Genomic DNA, 24,683 nt, shown 5'->3' on the forward strand with positions numbered 1-24,683 from the left:
AGTTCCTCCCCCCCCGAATGCCATCACTCTGCTTAACAACTAATTCCCACAACACTGTCAAATAATTTACTAATAACTAAGATGATGATGATTATTATTATCTTTCTTACTAATATCTATGTCTTCCCACTTATTACTATAACTATGTTGCTTGTGTCTGTTTTTTTTAATTTCCTAGTATGATTAAAAGCTTATTAGTAACCTTGACTATCACTAAGTGTTGTATCATTTTATTCTTGATGAATGTATCATTTTCCCTTATGTACACTGAGAGCATGTTGTTAATGTCTACTTGTTTATTTATGGATAATTTGTCAGAGTGACAGGCTTCTATAAATTCCATCATATTTTTGGACTTGGCTTGGTCTAGGAAGGTCACATTTTCCCAAATGAAACTATGGATAAATCTGTCTATATGTTGTCAAATCAAAGAATTTTCATCATGTTAATCTCTAATCTGCTCTCTACATGGGGCTACCTTTGAAAAGTGTTCGGAAACTTCAGATCGTGCAGAATGTAGCTGCGAGAGCAATCATGGGCTTCCCCAGGTATGCCCATGTTACACCAACACTCCGCAGTCTGCATTGGTTGACGATCAATTTCCGGTCACAATTCAAAGTGTTGGTTATGACCTATAAAGCCCTTCATGGCATCGGACCAGATTATCTCTGGGACCGCCTTCTGCCGCTTGCAAAGTTGCGAGTAGAAATGGGATGCAGCTCTCAGAGAAAGGGCCTCAGGTTTTGTTTGCTTGTGTCTGTGTGGTTTTGACTAGTGATGGTGAACCTATGGCATGTGTGCCATAGGTGGCACATGGAACCATATCTGAGGCATCAGAGGCGTTGTCCTATTTCGTAAATTGCTTAAGACCCCGCTATATCGCCAGGCATGGGGGAATTGGGACATCTCCCCAGGCTTATATAGTTTTATGTATGGTGTGCTTGTGTTGTATGTTTTTTAAATAATGGGTTTTAGATACGGTATTTTCTTTTAAATATTAGATTTGTTCATTGTACACTGTTTTATTATTGTTGTGAGCCCCCCCAAGTCTCCAGAATAATAAATAATAATAATAATAATAATAATAATAATAATAATAATATTGTTGTTGTTGTTGTTGTTATTATTATTATTATTATTATTATTATTATTATTATTATTATTATTATTTCAATTCCAGCACACATGTGCATGGTGGCCAGCTAATTTCATACCTTCTGGAGGGCTGAAGGAAGTCATTTTTGCCTTTCCCAGGTTTCATGAAAGCTCACAGAGTTGGCCGTCTCCGGGTCCCGTCAACTAAACAATGTTGTTTGGCGGGACCCAGGGGAAGAGCCTTCTCTGTGGTGGCCCCAACCATCTGGAACCAGCTCCTCCCAGAGATTAGAACTGCCCCCACCCTCCTTGCCTTTTGTAAAGTCGTGAAGACCCATCTTTGCCGTCAGGCATGGGGGAACTGAGACATCTCCCCCGGGCCTACAGTTTATACATGGTATGTTTGTGTGTATGTTTGCTTTTAATAATGGGGTTTTTAGTGTTTTTTAAATTATTAGATTTGTTTTTACATTGTCTTTGTTATTGTTGTGAGCCGCCCCGACTCTACGGAGAGGGGCGGCATACAAATCTAATAAATAATAATAATAATAATAATAATAATAATAATAATAATAATAATAATAATAAAAAACATTGCTGGCTTCTAATATTATGCTATACTTTTAATAATAATGAAGCACCTGTTTTCTCTGCATCTTTGGTGGCTGGAATATTAGCAATAACTACAGGATTTTTAAAAAATACTTTTGATAAGTCAGAGATCTGTGCAGAAGAGAAACTGAAAAACCTAATCCTGGTTAGGTCATGAGTCTAGATAATACAATCTTTTGGGATCTTATTTTATAGAACTCTGATGGTGAATGCAACCTATGGTGATGCCATAGGTTGCATACAGAGCTCTCTCCTGGCACATGCAACATTGTCCCAGGTCAGATCTCTGTGGCATTTCTTTTGTGAGCTTCTGTTTCCCTGAAAACGATGAAACAGAAGTTCAAGAAAGAAAAATATTTTATTTCTTACTGTGCTGTTGGTGTTGGGATGCCCTGCCTCCAATTGGCCAGTTGGTCACCTGGTCTCTGCTGCGCATACGTGTATTATTATTATTATTATTATTATTATTATTATTATTATTATTATTATTATTATTATTTAGATTTGTATGCCACCCCTCTCCGTAGACTCGGGGCGGCTCACAACAGTGATAAAAACAATACATAATGACAAATGTAATAATTATAACAATAGTACATTTAAAAAGTCTAAAAAGCAAGGAACCCCAATATAAAAAACATACATACAGTCATATCATGCACAAAAACTACATAGGCCGGGGGAGATGTCTCAGTTTCCCCACGCTTGACGACAGAGGTGGGTTTTAAGGAATTTACGAATGTCAAGGAGGGTGGGGGCAGTTCTAATCTCTGGAGGGAGCACATCAACACATGTTAGAATGTGTGCACATTCACGCATGTCCGTGCATGCACACATTCACACGCACCTTTCAGTTTGGGAATGTGTGTGCACAGTTTGAGCACTCGGTGTCTAAAAGGTTCGCCGCCACTGTTATAGAAGCTGTAAGTCAGTGGTTCTCAACCTTTCTAATGCCGCAACCCCTTAATACAGTTCCCCATGTTGTGGTGACCCCCAACCATAAGTCTAGCACCAATTCTCCCAACAGAGCTTTAAGCTGATTGGCAGGAAGGTCAAAGGGACAGCCCCATTTTAAACGCCTGATTGGTCGGATTGTAAAAATATGTTCCAAGGCCAGAATAGAAGCTTTAGTTCCTAAGACCAGGGGAAATTTGTCTTTTCCATGGTCTTAGTTGACCTCTTTGAAATGTCTGACTTCTAAAGGGGTTCTGACCCCCAGGTTAAGAACCACTGCTGTAAGTGCTTCCCCCTGGGAGACAATGAATAACAATTCAAGTCTTCAGAAAAGGGCATCATACAAGTCTAATTAATAATAATAATAATAATAATAATAATAATAATAATAATAATAAAAATCCCCTGCATTATAAGCCTGGTCTTTGTGTAATCCCAATTAAACCTGGACATGTACTATACCCACATATACATAAGAAGGGATTAATTTTTTTCTTTTTTACCTGTTTGAAGCAAGCTTCTACAAGATTTGGAGGAAACATGTTCCTGTAAGAAGAAGAAGAAGAAAAAAAACACATTTACCTATTAGCCATAATTTGTCATCCTATCAGGCTCACGCTAAGGAACGATCAATTTATTTTTTCCACCAATATTCCTTTATATACAACGTACAATCCAAATCTACATTTTGTGGACTGGATAATTTGGTTGCTGGTAGCAGGAGGTTGGTCAGTAGAAGTGTTTTCTGGCCATGTGTAGGCAGGCCCAGAATACAATGGAAGAGTTTTGAGTCACTTGCCAGCTAATGGTCTGAGCTGCTTCACTGCTTCAAAATCAGATTTGCTTCTTTGCAAGCAAAGTGGCTCCTCAAATAATTCGCATACCCTGAATCAAATTATGTTATCCTCATGTACAGTGATCCCTCAGTTAGCGCGGGGGTTACGTTCCAAGACCTCCCGCGCTAACCGATTTCCGCGTTATACTGGATGCGGAAGTAAAAACACCATCTGCGCACGCGCGCCCTTTGTTCCATGGCCGCACATGCGCAGAAGGTGGAGCGACGCAAGTTCGGAGGCTGGCAATGCAATGGTGATTTTTCCGGGCTCCTCGCCGCTACCCACAGGGCAGCACTGGCGGCAATGGCAATGGCAACCCTCCCTCCTTCCCTCCTTCCTTTCTCTCCCTCCCTCCTTCCCTCCTTCCTTCCTCTCACCGGCTTTCTTGGGGCAGCGCTGGCGGCAATGGCAATGGCAACCCTCCCTCCTTCCCTTCTCTCCCTCCCTCCTTCCTTCCCTCCTTCCCTTCTCTCCCTCCCTCCTTCCCTCCTCCGAGATTTTGGCCAATCAGCAATCAGTATGACGTCATCGGGCGGGAAAAACCGTGGTGTAGGAAAAAAAACGCGGACTTATTTTTTAATTAATATTTTTTGAAAAACCGCGTTGCAGCGTTTCGCGCTAATCGAGAACGCGCAAATCGAGGGATCACTGTAATTGAAATTTCTCTCACTAGTTAAATCTCCCACCAACATACATATTCAGTGACATTTTTCTTCATTCAGAATATAATAAATGGCATAATAAATAATTACACCAACGTTCTGATTTTTAAGATACCCTCTCTCTGAATGATGACTGGTATTCCCAATGTCAACCATCCCCAATAAAATTGGAATGACACTTAAGATACAGGAATCGGTAACGGCTCTCATTGGCAGCAGAATGAGAGATTAACAAGAAAACTTATTTATTTATTAGATTTCTATGCCGCCTTTCTCCTTAGACTCAGGGCGGATAATGTCTAATACATCCACCCAGTCTTGCTCAGCTTGATGGTGAGCTATACTTGGGCGAAAGGGTATAAACCACTTCGCTGTGGTGACTCCCTCGCGCTGCCTCCCATACACACGGTGTGAGTTTGCCTCCCTGAATGTCTGGGCCTGGAAAGGCAAAAGGGGGCACTTCACCTAAGCCGGATCAACTCGGCTTCAGCCAAACCGAGGAGTCACCACGGCGAAGGAAAGGCATCGGCTGCAAAGCGAGTGAGTGAAAGGAGAGGGGAGCCCTTCAGCATGGGAAAGAAGAGGAAGCAGGTAGCAGCAGCAGCAGCAGCCGCCTTTCGGTCAAAGGAGCGGGAGGTTCCCCCCTCTCGCCCATCTGGGTTTCTCTCTCTGGCGCAGTGTATGGGAGGCAGCCTCGCGCTGGGTGTGTGGGAGGCACGTGCTTCTCCTCGCCGCCTCAGAGTCCCTCTTTTTTTTTTTTAAGACTTAAAGTTTTAGATTTTTTTGATTCCTCTCACCTCACCTTCTTCTTTCGGCAGCAACTGTCCTCCTCCTCCTCTTCTTCCTCCTCCCACCCAAATTCCAAGCTTTTATTTCTTTCCTAATGGGTTTGCACACATTATTTGCTTTTACATTGATTCCTATGGGAAAAATTGCTTCTACTTACAAACTTTTCTACTTAAGAACCTGGTCACAGAACGAATTAAGTTCCTAAGTAGAGGAACCACTATATTTCCAAGCTGAGGATGCCAGCTTGGTGTTCCATTGCTTCACTTATTTCCCTAGCTTTACATTATCACACATGAAGCATTGATTTTTTTTTTTTAGTGAATAGCTTTATTCTAGGAATACCCTCCTACAATTCACACTAACCACGTTGCAATAAGAGGGTTATAATCTAACACAATTAAAATGCAGAAAAATGCTGCCTACCTGATTAAGTCCAGAAAGGCATCTGCAGCTGTTACCCGGACAATCTTGCCTTCTCTGTGCATTTTTTCTTTTGACCCTTTCCCAGGATGGATGATGACTACCATGATTATCCCAATCAGGACAGCTATAATTGTGGTGCTCATGTAATACACCACGGCTCGGAGACCCATTTTCCCCGATGCTTTACTGTCCAAGGCAGCCACTCCTAACACAAAGGATGCACAAGGGTAAAGTTAGAGTCATACATCTCAGGACTTCAATCTTCTTTGCAGAAAAATTTAATTTTTATTTATTTATTTATTTGTTTGTTTGTTTACTTGTTTGTTTGTCAAACATGTATAGTATTATAGTACATACTAACATAACATAACATAACATAAGTAGAACGTAGTAATAGAAAGGATAATAAGACAGTAGGACAGGGCCATTAGGCACAAAAGTGCACTTATGTACGTCCCCTTACAGACCTCTTAGAAAAGGGGAGAGGTCAATTGTAGATAATGTAAGGTTGAAGATTTTGGGGTTGGGGGAAGCAACAACAGTCAGGTAATGAGTTCCAGGCGGTGACCACTCTATTGCTGAAATCGTATTTTCTGCAGTCAAGTTTGGAGCGATTTACATTCAGTTTATATCTATTATGTGCTCTTGTGTTGTTGTTGTTGTTAAAGGTGAAGTAGTCACTGACAGGGAGTACATTATGATGTATGATTTTCTGAACAACAGTTAAAACAGTTCGGAGACGACGTAGTTGTAAATTTTCTAGATTTGGTATTTGAAGTCTGGAGGAGTAGGGTAATTTGTTACGTGAGGAGGAGTGAAGGACTCTTCTTGTGAAGTATTTCTGGACTCCTTCGATTGTATTAATATCTGATATGCAGTATGGATTCCACACAGGTGAGCTATATTCTAGAATAGGCTTTACAAATGTTTTGTATGCTCTGGTTAATAAATCAGTGTTTCTAGAGAAGAAGCTACGTAAGATTAGGTTTACAATTCTTAATGCTTTTTTGGCAATGCTGTTACAGTGGGCTCCAGCACTTAGGTCATTGGAAATGAGTACTCCAAGGTCTTTGACTGAGTGAGGGTCCTCTGTTAGTTCAGTTTTACCAAGTATGTACAGTGATACCTCGTCTTACAAACGCCTCGTCATACAAACTTTTCGAGATACAAACCCGGGGTTTAAGATTTTTTTGCCTCTTCTTACAAACTATTTTCACCTTACAAACCCACCGCCACTGCTGGGATGCCCCGCCTCTGGACTTCCATTGCCAGCGAAGCACCTGTTTTTGCACTGCTGGGATTCCCCTGAGGCTCCCCTCCATGGGAAACCCCACCTCCGGACTTCCGTGTTTTTATGACGCTGCAGGGGAATCCCAGCATTGCAAAAACGGGCACTTCGTTGGCAACGGAAGTCCAGAGGTGGTGTTTCCCAGCGAGGGGAGTCTCAGTGAAATCGCAGCATCGCAAAAACACAGAGGTCCGAAGGTGGGGTTTCGAGGACTTTGGTGTTTTCGCAATGGTGCGATTTCACTGATGCTCTCTTCGCTGGGAAACCCCACCTCTGGACTTCCGTTGCCAGCGAAGCGCTCATTTTTGCGATGCTGGTATTCTCCTGCTGGTATTCCCCTGCAGCATTGCAAAAACACAGAAGTCCGGAGGGGAGCCTCAGGGGAATCCCAGCAGCGCAAAAACGGGCGCTTCAGCTGGCAAAAGGGGTGAATTTTGGGCTTGCATGCATTAATTGCTTTTCCATTGATTCCTATGGGAAATGTTGTTTTGTCTTACAAACTTTTCACCTTAAGAACCTCGTCCCGGAACCAATTAAGTTTGTAAGACAAGGTATCACTGTATTTAGTATTCAGATTCTTTTTACCAATGTGTAGGACGGAGCATTTGTTGGTAGAAATTTGAAGTTACCAGTTGTTAGACCATTCAGCTACATGGTCAAGGTCCTTTTGAAGGGTAGAAGTATTGTCAGTCGTATTAAATAGTTTAACATCATCAGCAAAGAGAACACAATTTCTACTCTCAACTTTGCAAGCGCAAAGTAACACGATATTTTCTAGATATCCAAGTCAGTGGCACATTTCCTGTTCTTCACATCTGCTCGAGGACGACCCTACTGTGTGGGCTGTTTAGATACCACTGTAACTCTTTGCATTATTCCATATTTTGCTCATGATATTGGAATGCACAACACAATATGCTTTTTGAAGAGAAACTAAGGGAGTAATTTATCTTCTTTATGTGTGCTAAGCAGAGCAGGAGGTAAGGACTAGCAGGGATTCACAGCAAGCCATAGAACGGTGATTAGTAACAGCTGACAGCCTTGAACCGAGTCTCTTTCTCTTGGGTTGCCTCATTGTAATACCAGAGCACAAAGAACTAACTGTCCCAATGCCAAGAATCTGAAATGAAGGCTCAGAGAAATAGCAGCCCAAAATTTTTCAGTAACTAAAGGCAGCCAATACCTGCTTGCTAGAGACCTGAAGAGGCCAACCTTTGATGGATGTGACACTTAAATTAACCTGCTCTCCTATAAAAGCATTTCCCCATATCGTTAAAAGGCTTAAAATGGCCTTTCCTGGTAGCTGGGATATGAGTCGGGTGAGGATATGAACGTAAATGATGTATAATCAAAGCCTATTAGCTTCTGAAAAAAGGACTTGCACTTGATGATTTCGCTGGATTCCCTAATGTTGAAGTAACACAGTGAAAACACAGTGATTTAATTAGAGGGAAGTCCATCAAAGTAACTTCCCAAGCCAACCAAATTTCTTGAAGCATAGCTAAATTAGCAGGAAAACTAATTTTTTTTTTTTGGTCTGCAGTAATACATCTGCAACATTTTCCCAATCTGTTACAATAATAATAGATTTAAATCCACTTAAAAGATTAGCACATTAAGTTGGCAAGGAAACACCATTTGTTTCCTCCTACTTTATCCAACTCAGACGTTATAGAGAGTCTTTTATTTTAAACAACGTTTTTCGTAATAGCTCCATACATATTAGGCCTGCAGTGGTTTCATATGCAGTGCTTAACCATGGTTTATTAATGCTTTGTAACTATGCCATAACTAGCTGAATTCACATATTGTTCTAGGCCAGTTTCTCAAAATTTGGTAACTGTGTGATGTATGGACTTCAGATTGAGGAATTTCCACTGGTTATTGAAACGGATGTCCATGTGCTGCCTCTATGTTGGTTGAGGCAGGCAGGATTCCCTTGAGTCCCATTTGTTGGGGGTCAGGGGAAAGGGAGGGTCTTGCCTTCTCTTTCTGCTCAAGATCCTCATGGACAATTGGTGGGCCACTGTGTGACACAGAATGCTGGACTCGATGGGCTTTGGCCTGATTCAGCATGGCTCTTCTTATAGAAACATATTAGACTGACAGCAGAAAAAGACCTCATGGTCCATCTAGTCTGCCCTTATACTATTTTTTGTATTTTATCTTAGGATGGATATATGTTTATCCCAGGCATGTTTAAATTCAGTTACTGTGGATTTATCTACCACGTCTACTGGAAGTTTGTTCCAAGGAACTACTATTTTTTCAGTAAAATAATATTTTCTCATGTTGCTTTTGATCTTTCCCCCAACTAAATTCAGATTGTGTCCCCTTGTTCTTGTGTTCACTTTCCTATTAAAAATATTTCCCTCCTGAACCTTATTTAAGCCTTTGACATATTTAAATGTTTCGATCATGTCCCCCCTTTTCCTTCTGTCCTCCATTATGTTCTTATGTTCTTACACTATACTAAGCTAATCTAAATAAAATATTGTTCCAGGTTGATAAGAAATAAGTATCAAGAACTTCCAAATTCATCAGAGTTAGGAAAGGGCTACAATGTTCGTATTATTTTTTTAAAATCCCTTTCTCCAGAACTCAAGTTTTAAAAATATTTACAAATATCTCACCAACTCATATCTGATTTTGCCCAGTGTGAAATTCTGATAAGAGGGAAATAATAGCCCAGTGGCTAGTAGGCACTTCTTATTAGAATTAGGATAAGAACAAACATTTTAAGAAATATTATGCTCTCTCTGATTGGCTACATAAATGCTAACTTCCTGTCCCTCAGTTTATATAGTTTGGTGAGATGATCACATGCTCCTACAACTTTGGGAACATTCTAAACATTGAGAATAAGTTTATTACCGATTTTCCATATTTGCAACATTTGAATGTGGTAGCAAAACGGAGAGCTTATTTTAGTTTAGAGGCCAAGGAGAATCTATTCAGACGTTATTTATTATCCCTTTCAAATTTGGGGACCAAACAATCAACAGTGATGCTAATGGCATAAGGATGTTGGAAACTAGAATGTAAGGCAAGCATTGAGATGCATTCCAAAGAAACATGAGCCATGAAGCTTTTCCTCTGTAAAAAGGCAAAGGGTTACAAGGTCAAATGCAAAACAGATCTCCAGGTTCACAGTCAGCAATATGTTTTGACCTCTGGAAACATAGGTCAGCCTTTATAGCCATGGCGGAATTCCTGGCTTAAGGCAGCAGAAGAAAAGTCAGACGAGACAGTTAGACTGCATAGAACAGGGGGGTCAAACTCAAGGTTTGGGGGCCGGATCTGGCCCACAGGGTACTTAGATCTGGCCTGTGGGGCTGCCCTGGAAACAGTAAAGGACTGACCCACGGTGCTTCTGCCAGGGAAAACGGGCTTCCAAGCTCTGTTTTCAGCTGCCAGGGCCTCCTGCAATCCGCTGCCAGTGAAAACAAAGCTTGCCCCCTGAGCTCCTTGCCCCCTGGCAGAGGATTGCAGGAGGTCCTGGCAGCCGAAAGTGGAGCTCAGAAGCCCATTTTTGCTGGAAGAGTGCTCGGGCTACATCACAGGAGTGATGTTGAGCTGGCCATGCCCATCCCAACTCTCTGAGGTCAAACACAACCCTGATACATCCCTCAATGTTTTGGCCGGCCACGTTTTGGCCGGCCAGGAAGGACATCTCTGTGACATCAAAGCTCTGACCCTGGAATTCCCTATTGGGATTCCCCATCTCTGTTTGAGTCTCCCGACCGGCCAACAGCTCCCCGGCTCTTCTGGGAAGGTGACAGCCTTCCGAACCTCAACGCCGAACCCAAACTTTTGCCGAACCTCCGGGTTAGCATTCGGGAGAATGCTGAGAAGCCCCCCCTGGCTGTTTCGGAAGGTGACAGACAGGTGGCGGCGCTTCTCGGCATTCTTCCGAACCCAAACCCGAACCCGAACTTTTGCCGAACCTCCGGGTTCAGTGTTTGGGAGAATGCTGAGAAGCATCCCGGCTGTTTCGGAATGTGACAGACGGGCGCCGGCGCCCAGCGGAGTGCCCGTTTTTGCGATCCTGGGACGTGGGGTTTCCCATGGAGGGGAGCCTCCGGGGAATCCCAGGATCACAAAAACAGGCAATGGAAGTCCGGAGGTGGGGCATCCCGGCGGCGTGGCGGGTTCGTAAGGTGAAAAAAGTTCGTAAGAAGAGGCAAAAAAATTCCGAACCCCGAGTTCATATCTTGAAAAGTTTGTATGATGAGGGGTTCGTATCATGAGGTACTACTGTACTTGTTAAATACATAAACAAATATCTTTCCTCTACTTCACGGAAATTCATTTTTCATGGGTGGTCTTGGAATGCATCCCCAGCGAAAAACGAGGGGTCACTGTAGCTAGAATTTATGAAGAAGCAGGTGCAATAAAGTTTACAGTGGGAAATCTATTTGGTGAAAAAGGAATTACCTCTACAAGTAGAAAATATTGCCATATAGCAGATGCTATGTGTAAGATTTTTGTGTGTCTGCCTTAGTGTGTTGTGTGAGGCCAGCCTATGATTTAGTTCTAATTCTGCTCAATTCTGCTCTTCTAACAGACTTCTGAGGTTCCAAAGCTGACGCTGGCTATGTTTATACAGTTAAATCTATGTAACCATCAAAGATGTAGCAGTTACATTCACATAATATGCTAAGCTTGGTGTTAACCTTGGGTAGTTCTTTTTGGCCAAGTTTGTTAGCTGTTGGGTAAGTTTATAATTCAATTTACAACTTCAACTTATGACCACAATTGGGATGGAAATTTCCATCATTGGTTGGTATATTTGTAAGATGAGTTTTCATGTAACAAGGCCTAATTCTATAATTATTTTTACTGCTGTTAAGCAAGTCACCTCAGTTGTTAACTTCCGCAATTTATGTTTTTTGTTGAAAACTGGGTGGGAAGGTTGCAAATTATTATCACACGATTGCAGGATCGTGCACCTGTTTCTGAATGTGAACTGACTGCCAACTGCCCAGTTGTGATCATGTGAGTTGTGTGTGTGTGATGTGACATTTGTAAGTACAGTGATACCTTGTCTTACAAACTTAATTGGTTCCGGGACGAGGTTCTTAAGGTGAAAAGTTTGTAAGACGAAACAGTGTTTCCCATTGGAATCAATGGAAAAGCGATTAATGCGTGCAAGCCCAAAATTCACCCCTTTTGCCAGCCGAAGTGCCCGTTTTTGCGCTGCTGGGATTTCCCTGGGGCTCCCCTCCATGGGAAATGCCACCTCCGGACTTCTGTGTTTTTATGATACTGCAGGGGAATCCAGCAGGGGAATCCCAGCATCGCAAAAATGAGTGCGTCACTGGCAATGGAAATCCGGAGGTGGGGTTTCCCATGGAGGGGAGCCTCAGGGGAATCCCAGCAGCACAAAAACGGGTGCTTCGCTGGCAACGGAAGTCCGGAGGTGGGCCATCCCAGTGGCGGCAGTGGGTTTGTAAGGTGAAAATAGTTTGTAAGAAGAGGCAAAAAAATCTTAAACCCCGGGTTTGTATCTCGAAAAGTTTGTATGACGAGGCGTTTGTAAGACGAGGTATCACTGTACAATGGGGAGGTCATAAACTGACCTGTTTTTAAAGAAATGGTCATAAGTTGAGTATCAGCTGTATTGCATGAACCATCTAATGCTTAATAATTCAAAGAAGCAGATTCAGAATGTGATTGAAAACAATCTCTGTTTCACATAGGGTAAAGACTATTTTTCCAATATCTGATAAAGAACTTCCTTCTTTCTCCAGCAGTTGCTTTAACGAGAGTAATTATAAGTTACACAAAACAGATTCAGCTTTTACCACTCTACTTTATTTTATATGTGCGATTTTAACATTTTTTAAAAAAATATAAATTATTTTAAAATTTTGCCAGTGACCATTTTAGCCATGTATGATACAGCCATGTACTGTATCTCTTTCTCCTCTTAAATAATAAAGCATGGACATGAGGATTGTACCCACCCTTCCTAAGAATTAAAAGTGGTTAAAAAAAAGAGGCTACCTGAACATTATGGCTTGTACAGAAAACACGAACAGTCTTAAAACAGCATTAGAATATTTTCATGTAATGGGCTTGTAAAATCCAACAATATTATTATTATTGCTTTAAAAGTAATCTTCCCTTTCATTTGTTTTTTTCCCGCCTACTCTAAAAATCTCCAGTGTTTTACTGTCGGTTATATTCTCTCCTTCTTAGCTTGCATGGCAATGTTTTTTGGAAATGAAATGTGCATAGATCAGTGTTTCCCAGCCTTGACAACTTGAAGATATTTGGACTTCAACTCCCAGAATTCCCCAGCGAGCGAATGCTGGCTGGGGAATTCTGGGAGTTGAAGTCCAGATACCTTCAAGTTGCCAAGGTTGGGAAACACTGGCATAGATTACCCATCTGTGTTTGTGGAATGGGACAGTGGGAAATGCATACATTACCAGCTGCTTTCAAATAATTCCAAGTTACTTTGGGGGTCCCTTGATAGAGGTGACCAATAATATTAATAAACATCTTTGTCTGTAAAACAGCACCCTGAGGCCAACTTCAAGTTTCCTACGGTTTTCTGCAAGTATTCTCCCAGGGTACCTGCTACAGCTTTAGTTTTATAGGCATTGTGGTTGCAATATTATAAAGAAATCCTTTGTTGAAAAAAAAGTTGTAATTCAGAGGAATATGCAGGAGATAAATAATTATCCTAGTTAGAACAATTGTTGGAGAAGGAAGCTCTTTATGCGATGTTGGGGAAATCATGTTTACCTGAGGACATTCAGAGAATGGCCTCCTGCCCTATGAGTCCCAGCGTCTGGTTAGGTCCCACAAAGTCAGCCTTCTCCAGGTCCCACCAACCAGACAATGTCGCTTGGAGGGGCCAATGGGAAGAGCCTTCTCTGTGGGGGCCCCGGCCCTCTGGAATCAGCTCCCCCCAGAGATACGCACTGCCCCCACCCTCCTCGCTTTCCACAAGACTCTTAAGACTCACTTATGTCTCCAGGCTTGGGGCGATTATATCTTGCCCCCCTGGCCGACGAATGCTATGTATGGTTGATGTCTGAATGAGTATGATTGATTTTTAATGTATTGGGGATTTTAGGTTAGTTATCTAGTTTTAATTAATTGGATTTAGCCGTTGTATTTTATTGTTTTTTATTATATGTTTTAAGCTGCCCCACATCCTCAGAGAGGGGCGGCATATCAATCAATCAATCAATCAATCAATCAAACAAACAAACAAACAAACAAACAAACAAACAAACAAACAAACAAACAGACAAACGGCGGCTACTTCTAGAATGGTGCAAAGTGGCCTCTGGAGGAATGCTGGAGTGTGTGTGTCACATCGGTTGGGCAATTTTTCACAAAGATGATATTTGGAAGAGGAAAGAGGAACAAAGCATGACAGGGCAAGTAGGAGAATGCCGCAGCCTGTATGAGACTAGTGGGGCAGGAAGAAGGCTGCAAGGCTGTGGGACCCCACAGGTCAAAAAACAGGCCCAATGTCATGATCTGGCAGGGTGGGAAGAGGACGGCTACACAGGGAGGTCCTGGGAGACCCAGAAGAAATCCTGTATTAAAATTTATGATACTGATAGTTTTATTGTTTTGTAGTGAATTTTAATCGAATGTCTATAAGCTGCATAGAGCTGTCTCTGGTGAGATGGGTGGCACATAAATAAGTGGGGGTTGCAACTCACCTCCGCTACCGTTGCTGATGCGCACACAGCTCCCGATGACTGATAGGCACACGTGCGCACCAGAGCAAGATTTGGCTTCTGTGCATGCACAAGAAGCAAATCTCGCGAGAAGACATGTGGGCAGGTGAGATTTCAGTGATTTTTTTTCTTCTCTGCATGTGCAGAAGCAAAAAAATAGCTGAAAATCATCAAAATCTTTCATGGTCTCTCGCAAGATTTTGCTTCCTTCACATGCACAGTAGCCAAATCTTGCTCCGATGCGCCCGTCCACCCACCAATCACCCAGGGCTGCCCGCGCAGCTCCATTTTATCTACTGGAACGCCATACCTCTCCCAGTCCAGGTAGGATCCCAATACTGCATATAGGTCAAGTAAGTAAGGGAGTGAGGGAGGGAGAATAGTGAGCGAGCACGCTACTGAGCGAGCACGCAAGCTGGATGTGTGCTGCAGTGTAAGCTTGGGCTTTATTTTAAGAGTACAGTGTTCCCTCGATTTTTGCGGGGGATGCGTTCCGAGACCGCCCGCGAAAGTCGAATTTCTGCGAAGTAGAGATGCGGAAGTAAATACACTATTATTGGCTATGAACAGTATCACAAGCCATCCCTTAACCCTTTAAAACCCTAAATTACAATTTCCCATTCCCTTAGCAACCATTTAGATTATTACTCACCATGTTTATTTATTAAAGTTTATTTTAAAAATTATTTATTAAAGGCGGACGAAAATTTGGCGGTGACATATGACATCATCGGGCGGGAAAAACCATGGTATAGGGAAAAAAACTGCAAAGCATTTTTTAATTAATATTTTTGAAAAACCGTGGTATAGACTTTTCGCGAAGTTCGAACCCGCGAAAATCGAGGGAACACTGTATTGCCCTGTGCCAGGCCTCTCTCTGAGGTCCTCCATTCTCTGCTTAATGACCTGCACAGTCGCTTAATGACTGTAACTGGGAGAGTCAGGATTGTAATCATTGAACAAGGTGATTAACTTGCTTGTCAACCGCAATAACCTATGACTTACCACAAAAAGGACTACCTGTAGTCATTCACCTCACAACTGTAATCAATTAATGATCATTATCAATTAATGAATATTTTATTTCAGTTTTCAACTGAAGTTGTTGGAGATTGAATCTTTCAGCTTCTTTATACAAGCAAATATTCTCCCAGAGAGTTCTCGTCCTTTCATTAAAAGAGCTTATTTTTGACCTAAGAATCACTATCATGAATTGATATGTTACCGCATCATATTCTAAATTCTTTGCCGGGCCTACAGTATATGCTGTTTTTTAAACAATACACCAGTAATGGGCTGCTGCCCCCACTGTGGGGTGGGCACAGTGGGGGTAGTAAGTTTATGCACTATTTATTGAATACTTAATAGTGTTTTTATTTTCCTTACTTATATAGTGTTTTTATTGTCCTTACTTAAAGATCATAGCATGATCCTTAATAAGTTTTAAAATAGGACATAATTAAATAGTATGTTTTTACCCATAAACGCTTTAATCATTATAATCATCATCTAGAACTGAACTTTTATAGCAATTAAAGGAAAGTTTGCTACTTGCCTAATCTATTATCATCCTCAACCTTGTAGGTTCAGTATAAAATCTTAAAATGTTACTGTGCTCTTCAACAAATAATGCTGCCTATCATTTGTCCTTTTTGTGGCTATTCAAATAATGTGACTTAATCAACTGAAAAGTGTCCAAGCACCTATTTGAAAACTTATCTTGGTCGGTAAGACACTCCCACCCAGTCACATGACCTTTAAGCCACCCCCCCACTCATATGATTATCAAGCCATTCCCACCTGGTCACATGACTGGCAGGCCACTCCTACCCGGTCTCATGACCATCAAGCCACATCCACACAATAAGCCAAGCCCACAGTGTGGTAGTAAAACTTTTTGCAGCCCTACACTGCAATACACATATACACCCAAAGAAGAATATTAAATTTGAATGACAGTAGTAAAACAGAAAAAGAAATTACAAGATAATTCACACCCATACCTGTTACTAAGCTGGATACAATGAGAGGCAAAACCAACATTTGCAGCATTCTCATTAACAGTTCGCCAGGGAAGGAAAAATATTTCACTTCTCGGTAGCTGAAGTGATAGGATCGGAGAGAAAAGCCAAGAATGATACCTAGGAAAAAGAAAACCATGGTGATTTATTCTTCTGCAAGCATTATTTAAACACATAGATTTGGTACAGCTATAACTGACAAGGACATTTACAGATACATTGAGGGCAGAACTACAAATTCTCATCAGTTTCATGTTGGCCGCAACTGAGCTTGTAGACCAGCACACTTTTTACATATACAAAATCATGGGGCACATTGAGCGGGGGGGTGGGGGGTGCGGGGGCTAAAAAAAAAGTTTGGACAAAAAATTTCTCTCTCTCTCTCTCTCTCTTCCTCCCTTTCGCTCTATTTCTCTCCCTCTTTCTCTCTCTTCCTTCCTCTCTCTCCATCCCTCTTTCTTTCTTTCTTTCTCTCTTCCTTCCTTCTTCTGTTTTTTGCTTTCTTTCTATCTCTCCCTCCTTCCCTGCCTCTCTCTCTCTCTTGCTCTCTTTTTCTCTCTCTCTCTTTCTCTCTCTCTCTCTTTCTCTCTTGCTTCCTTTCTCTCTCTCTCTTGCTTGCTTTCTTTCTCTTTCTCTCTTTCTCTCTCTTGCTGAGCTCGCGGCACACCTGACCATTTCTCGCGGCACACTAGTGTGCTGCGGCACACTGGTTGAAAAACACTGTTGTAGACTATGAGGTTTGTGACGCAAAAAAAAATTCTCTGCTGAATTATCTAGCTCTCACAACTTCCAGAAAAGGAAGTAATAATCTAAAATTGATTTTCCCAAGGTATGAATGTGCTTGAACTTTGCACACTTAGGGCTTGCTTTGAAGAGAAATCCTCACGTAAACTTTTATTTTATTCTGAAAACCTGATGTACAAAAAAGCTATTGATCATTGTCGCTGGGGAACAGCAATTTTGTTTTCTTAAATCTGTGATTTGTTTTCAACTAACTTTTGGCCGCTGGATCCAAAAATAACCACAGTTTTTGTCTATCACGTCAACTTTTTAAGCTACAGGATACCCTCAAAACTCATAGAAATTGTGCAAATGGTAGTCCTTGAGTTACAGCAGTTGGCTTAGTCACCGTTCGAAGTTATAGAATACCTCCGGGACCGCCTTCTGCCGCACGAATGCCAGCAGCCGATTAGGTCCCACAGAGTCGGCCTTCTCCGGTCCCGCTGACTAAACAATGTTGTCTGGCGGGACCCAGGGGAAGAGCCTTCTCTGTGGCGGCCCCGGCTCTCTGGAATCAACTCCCCCCGGAGATTAGAACTGCCCCCACCTTCCTTGCCTTTCGAAAGTTATTGAAAACTCACCTTTGTAGCCAGACATGAGGAAATTGACATATTCCCCAACTATCTTGGTTTGTGCATGGTTTGATTGGATTATTTCACTATAAGGGTTTTTAAATTGTTTTTTAAATATTGGGATTTGTAGACTGTTTATTATTGTTGTGAGTCGCCCTGAGTCTTCGGAGAGGGGCGGCATACAAATCTAATAAATAATAATAATAATAATAATAATAATGATAATAATAATAATAATAATAATAATAATTATTATTATTATTATTATTATTATTATTATTATGTCAGTACAACACAGCAAACGAGATCACTATGCTGGATTTCGTATTTGATCACCAGTCGGGCACTTCCCAAGCACCTAGGACTGCATGATGTAGCGGCGAATTATGTTTACCGATCCCAGTAAAGCGGCCTTTTGCAATTGACAGATGGAGATTTTGTCAATTCCAATTGTTTTCAAATGTCCGCTGAGATCCTTTGGTACTGCGCCCAGCGTGCCAAGTACCACTGGGACCACTTTCACTGGCTTATGCCAGAGTCGTTGCAGCTCGATTTTTAGATCTTCATATTTCACTAATTTCTCTAGCTGCTTCTCCTCAATTCTGCTGTCTCCTCCTCAATTCTGCTGTCTCCTTATTATTATGTTATAACAGCACTTAAAATCATGACATGGCCATTTTTAACAACTTGTGACTCCATGGTCATATACACAAAATTCAAAAGTGACTCTTGTGGCCATTTTTAATAACTTGTGACCGTGATGGTATCCCCATTCACATCCACATTCTCATAAAGTGTAGAGAAAAAAACATGACGTGGTAGAAGAAAACTAACTACAGTTTTGAAACCAGCATGCCTAATTAACTATAAAAAAGCTCAAAAATCAAACTCAACAGAAATTGTGTTACAAATTGTTCCCCAATGTTATTGTTACAGCGCTCCCTCAATTTTTGTGGGGGATGCATTCTGAGACCGCCCGCAAAAGTTGAATTTCCGCGAAGCAGAAATGCAGAAGTAAATACAGTGGTACCTCAAGATACGAACCCCTCGTCTTACGAACAACTCGTGATATGAACCCGGGGTTCAGAAAAATTTTGCCTCTTCTTACGAACTTTTTTCGAGTTACGAACCGGCGTTCGGAGACTGCTGGGAAGCCGCGCGGCTGTTTTAAAAGGTAACAACTGGGCGGCGGGGCTTCCCAGAAGCCTCCCGAACGCCGGTTGGTAACTCGAACAAAGTTCGTAAGAAGAGGCAAAATTTTGCTGAACCCCGGGTTCGGTTCGGGAGGTTGCTGGGAAGCCCCCCAGGCCGGCTGCGACCTTTTAAAACACCCGCGCCGCTTCGCAGCTGTCTCCCGAAGCCGAACGCGGAAGTTCGGCTTTAGCGTTCGGCTTCAGGAGACAGCTGGGAAGCGGCGCAGGTGTTTTAAAAGGTCGCAGCCGGCCTGGGGGGCTTCCCAGCACCCCCCCAAACCCCAAACTTTTGCCGAACTTCTGGGTTCGGGGTTCGGGGGGGTGCTGGGAAGCCCCCCAGGCTGGCTGCGACGTTTTAAAACACCCGCGCCGCTTCCCAGCTGTCTCCCGAAGCCGAACGCGGAAGTTCGGCTTTAGCGTTCAGCTTCAGGAGACAGCTGGGAAGCAGCGCGGGTGTTTTAAAAGGTCGCAGCCGGCCTGGGGGGCTTGCCAGCACCCCCCGAACCCTGAACCCGGGTTCGGGGGGGTGCTGGTAAGCCCCCCAGGCCGGCTGTCACCTTTTAAAACAGCCACGCAGCTTTCCAGCAGTCGCCGAAAGCCGTTTTTTTGCGGGGGTTTTTTGGGTTGCATGGATTAATTGACTTTACATTGTTTCCTGTGGGAAACAATGTTTCGTCTTACGAACCTCCTCCTTGCACCAATTAAGTTCGTATCATGAGGTATTACTGTACATTATTTCTGGCTATGAACAGTATCACAAGCCTTCCCTTAACACTTTAAACCCCTAAATTACAATTTCCCATTCCCTTAGCAACCATTTAGATTATTACTCACCATGTTTATTTATTAAAGTTTATTTTAAAAATATTTATTAAAGGCGGACGAAAGTTTGGCGATAACATCATCGGGTGGGAAAAACCGGGGTATAGGGAAAAAACCGCAAAGTATTTTTTAATTAATATTTTTGAAAAACCGTGGTATAGACTTTTCGCGAAGTTCGAATCCGCAAAAATCAACGGGACACTGTATATACATACTCTTTTCAGTAATCTACTTTTCAATCAGAAAGTAAAACAACCCATACTAACGGTGCCGTCCCCTATGCTATTCAGAAGTCTTATAAAGGGCAGTGAAGTTTTTTCCCCTTCTAATTTGGAGAGAATTGCAAATTCTGCATGTTATTCAGTTCTGTTTGTGTCTTAGGAAGAAAAACAGTTCTCTCCATCCTTTCTTTTGATGGGAAGTGTGGGAAGGGCCTTTTTAGGCCATTCATGGTTGTCCCTGCTTCCTTTCCATTGACCACAGGAGCAATTGGTGTTCAGCTGTTCAGTCCTGAATGAACGTACAACCATTTTATTTAATACTCTTTAGCAGCTGAGCCAGCCTTAAACAAAAAGAGAACTTAAAAGAGCACATGTGAACTCATGCTTATTCTGAAATTACAGTACCATTCTTTTCACTGTGTGTACCAGGAATAACCAACACAAAAATGAGGACTAGTTGAGTGAAGTGGATGAGGTATCAGGCTACCAGTAATGGGCTCCTACGGGAACGGTCAGGAACGCAGTTCCGGTAGCAAAATTTGGAGCTCCACCCCAGAGCACCCACTTTGCACTGAAAGATGTTGAAACAAAATGCATAAGCCACGCCCACAGTGTGGTAGTAAAAGTTTTGGTTGCCCATCACTGCAGGCTACCAACTGGGAGACCATGAGATCTCCCTAGGCATGAAATATGACCTAAGTGTCAAAGCCCACTGCAACAACATCGCCAAAAAGGCTTCAAGAGTTGTTAACCTAATCCTCGGTAGCTTCTGCTTTGGTAATCTCTCACTACTAACCAGAGCACACAAAACTTTTGCCAGACCAATCCTCAAATATAGCTCATGTGTCTGGAACAAACACCGCATTTTGGACATAAACACTCTAGAAAATGTCCAGACATACTTTACTAGAACAGCCTTCCACTCCTCCACTCGCAACAGTATACTCTATGCAACCAGACTTACAATCCTAGGTTTAGAAAGCTTAGACCTACTTCGCCTTAAGCACAACTTAAGCATAGCCCATAAAATCATCTGCTACAACGTCCTTCCTGTCAGCAACTACAACAACACACAAGCATACAACAGATACAAACTTAAAGTAAACCACTCTAAATTCAACTGCATGAAATACAACTTTAGTAACAGTGCAGTTGATTCATGGAACACTACCTGACTCTGTAGTATCATCAGCTAACCCCCAAAACTTTTCCCTTAGACTATCCATTATCGACCCCTCCTGTGTATCAGTGATTATTGAAACAGATGTCCAAGTGCCACCTCTATGTTGGTTGAGGCAGGCAGGATTTCCTTGGTCCATTTGTTGGGGGTCAAGGGAAAGGGAGGGTTTTGCCTTCTCTTTCTGCTCAAGATTCCCATGTACAATTGGTGGACCACTGTGTGACACAGAATGTTGGACTCGATGGGCTTTGGCTTGATTCAGCATGGCTCTTCTTATGTTCTTATGATTCCTAAAAGCCAGTAAGGGGCGTGCATAAGTGCACCAGCGTGCCTCCCGTCCCCTGTCCTAATGTTTCTCTAGTATCTCTACTAGTATCATGTAGACACAAGAACAGTTTTCCCCCGAACGCCATCACTCTACTAAGCAAATAATTTCCTCAACACTGTCAGACTTTCTACTAAATCTGCACTTTTATTCTACTAGTTTTTCTTATCATTCCTATCACCCATTTCCTCCCATGTTGTTGCTTATATCCTAAGATTTTTTATTAATATTGCTTCTTCATTGCTTATTTGACCCCTATGACAATCTTTAAGTGTTGTACCACATGATTCTTGACAAATGTATATTTTATTTTATGTACGCTGGGAGCATATGCACCAAGACAAATTCCTTGTGTGTCCAATCACACTTGGCCAATAAAATTCTATTCTATTCTATTCTATTCTATTCTATTCTATTCTATATAAACACTGTTATATCTTTGTATACCACCAACACTTAATTGACAAAACAAATAAATGAAGTCTTGCCTTAGGCATGAACCCAGTTGGGTGACTTTGGGCCAGCCCAAGGAAAACAATGGCAATGGCAAACCCTTTTTGAAAAACTTTGCCAATAAAACTTCAGGGACTACTCTATGCAATTTTCAGGAGTTTTTTTTTTAAAAACACCCAAAAACTTACTCTAAGACAGCGTTTTTCTTCAGGGGATCCCTTTGATATCGTCATATTTCTGGTAGAACATGTACCATGTACCAGCACCATTTATGTCCCTTCAAGGCAAGCTCCCAATTTCCTGTCCAAGTGAATCCCATAGCTGAATAATTGTTACTATACTGACGAATCTTACAACGAGCATCGACAGCATCAATTTTTTGCACTGTTGGCTGTGTGAATTTGGATGTAAAATCAGGCAATTGCTCAGTAACGTCCATGTTAGCAATAAAAATACGTTTAGATTTACAGTAAACTATATTGAAAATTAATGCATATGACACCGTACGGTCTAACAACAGAAATGGAAATAGTATGAAGGTAAACAAGTGCAACAACTAATAACCACGCTATTTTTTAAAAATATTTTTTTTTCTTATTAAGTCATGTAAGCCCTGCCTGGCCCTTGCGGAACCCTGGTTGAAAAACACTGCTCTAAGACATCAAACCACAAGATGAACAGCATATAAATTTTATAAATAAATAAAGGCACCCACAAACAAACCCACAAAAATCTCCATGCAAAGTTTTGGAGCTTTACCAATTCCTCTCTGGGTTCTTGCAATTAAAATACCAATTCAACAATGAATTTGTATTGTCTTTCATTTCATTAAAGGCACCATGGATACTATGCCTTGACAACAGAGCTATGACTGCAGGTTAAAAAAAACAAACAAGCAAGGCTGGAAACCAAAGGGGCTCCATTATAGATTCTATGTAGATGCAGAACAGCCCCCTCCTCTATGAAGGTTTAAGTTTCCTGACAATTTGTGAGCCTATCTGTGGAACAAAGCTCACTAAGAAATCTCCCAAAGTTGTTGTGCAGGTTTGCTCCGTACTTTTTACAGGAGGTGGAGGGAAGAGAGGAAGTGAACATTCAAAATGAAGACAGGGGGAGCACATATTTCAAAAAGACAAAGAAATTCTCATGCCCTGATTTTTTTTCAGAAACTGTCCAAGTATGCAGGCTAAATAAAGATAAAAATGAAAAAAGCTTGCAAGATGTAGCTCTATATAAACACCAAACCAAACACTAATTGTACATTTTCACGTTGAAAGGGAAATATAAACCCAGAATTCTGAAATGCAACTCTGCTTTGTTGCTAAATGGAATTAAAAAATTTAAATCTTTTGATTAGGAGACATGCAAAATAACAATATATGGAATATACTGTTATTGCATGATAAACCCATAGATGTCAATACCAATCTTAAGTAAGATAGGTTACACAATAGCAGTATTTTTTGAACTTAGCAATTTTAAGATATATAAACTCCAGCTTAAGTGGAGGTTGGTTGGGGAAGTCATGAAGTTTTGGAAAAACGCCAATCTATGGCATTTAAATTTGGAACAAAATAATATTGCTATCCAAAGCACAAATGTCAAAAATTGCATTCTTACTATTGTTCGCAAGCCATAATAAAGGAAAAAGGAATAAAATTACAATGATTCCATAGAAACAAATTTCACAATTGTATTCTTAAATAATTGTTTCTTGCCCAAAGCACTCAATCAATATTGCTCATTCATTATTATTGTGTATTCCCACAGTGTTAAAATTTGGAATTTACCTAGGATGATTTGGCATTATGAAACTATTATTTCTTGCTTCATAAATTGGGTTATTAAAAAACAATCCCGCCTTAGTATTATAAAGTAGTGCTTCCCAAACTGGATTGGGTAAAAGTTTTTTTTTTCTTTTGGTAATGAAACCTTAATTTAATAATTTAATTTTTAATGATTTTTTTCTTTTGGTAATGAAACCTTAATTTAATAATTTAATTTAATTTAATTGATTTATATGCTGCCCAATCCCATAGGATTGGGCAATTAACTATTACTAATCACAATAAGGACATTGAAATTGACTTAAAGTGTTTTGCACACACTGGGTAAATAGCACTTTTTAAATAGCATTTTTTAAATTTCTCTCCACAAAAAAGATACATACAATATCATATACCTTCAATGCAACTTAGCAGTAATATATCGTCTCCTAAATATAATAAGTTAGGTTATATTCCAATTTGCTTTCCTTTATTCAGTCTGTCTTGATCTTTCCTTTCACCACTTCTTTCTTTCTATCCCAGGTGGCTGTTCCGCCTCTGTCCTACTTCCTCACACCTTCTTTTCCCCCTTTCACTACTATTTCCCGCTCCTTCCTTCTTACATCTCCAATTCCTTCTCCACACTCTCTCCTTCTTTCCTACTTCCCTTTATGCTCTCAGAATCCTTTTCTAAGTGGATATTTCCACTTCTATTACCTGACAGACTGAAAAGCTTCTTTAAGTCTTACCCTTTATAATCACATCCATTCTATTTACCTTTTTACTTTCGGTATATGTTATTTATCTCATGATATCTCCCTTATCTATTGTCACCTGAATTACACCATCTTCCAAATAGGTTTAATGCTATTGCTTACTTCCTCTGCTAATTATTAGATCTCTTACTTCTTAAATCTAAAGCGTTCTCTTTGTTATTTTCTTTTCTTATCACTCGTTTTTTTTCTTACTCCCCCTTTTTTTC

At 41.2% G+C, this 24,683-nt stretch overlaps 1 protein-coding gene across 5 annotated transcripts in view; it reads right to left on the bottom strand.

Moving 5' to 3' along the window:
• Positions 1-24,683, bottom strand: part of SLC1A3 (solute carrier family 1 member 3) — a 58,415-nt gene that overhangs the window by 16,126 nt on the left and 17,606 nt on the right. For 2 of the 5 annotated variants that reach the window (XM_070736394.1, XM_070736393.1), the window contains exons 2-4: positions 16,372-16,509; positions 5,372-5,576; positions 3,165-3,207 (exon numbers count right to left, since the gene is read on the bottom strand). In XM_070736394.1, the coding sequence (XP_070592495.1) occupies positions 3,165-3,207; positions 5,372-5,576; positions 16,372-16,509 (386 nt within the window). The remainder of the gene's footprint in view (positions 1-3,164; positions 3,208-5,371; positions 5,577-16,371; positions 16,510-24,683) is intronic. The other 3 variants (XM_070736397.1, XM_070736395.1, XM_070736396.1) reach the window with 3 other exon arrangements.

Source organism: Erythrolamprus reginae, chromosome 2 (assembly GCF_031021105.1).
Source record: "Erythrolamprus reginae isolate rEryReg1 chromosome 2, rEryReg1.hap1, whole genome shotgun sequence".
NCBI classification, from domain to species: Eukaryota; Metazoa; Chordata; class Lepidosauria; order Squamata; family Dipsadidae; genus Erythrolamprus; species Erythrolamprus reginae.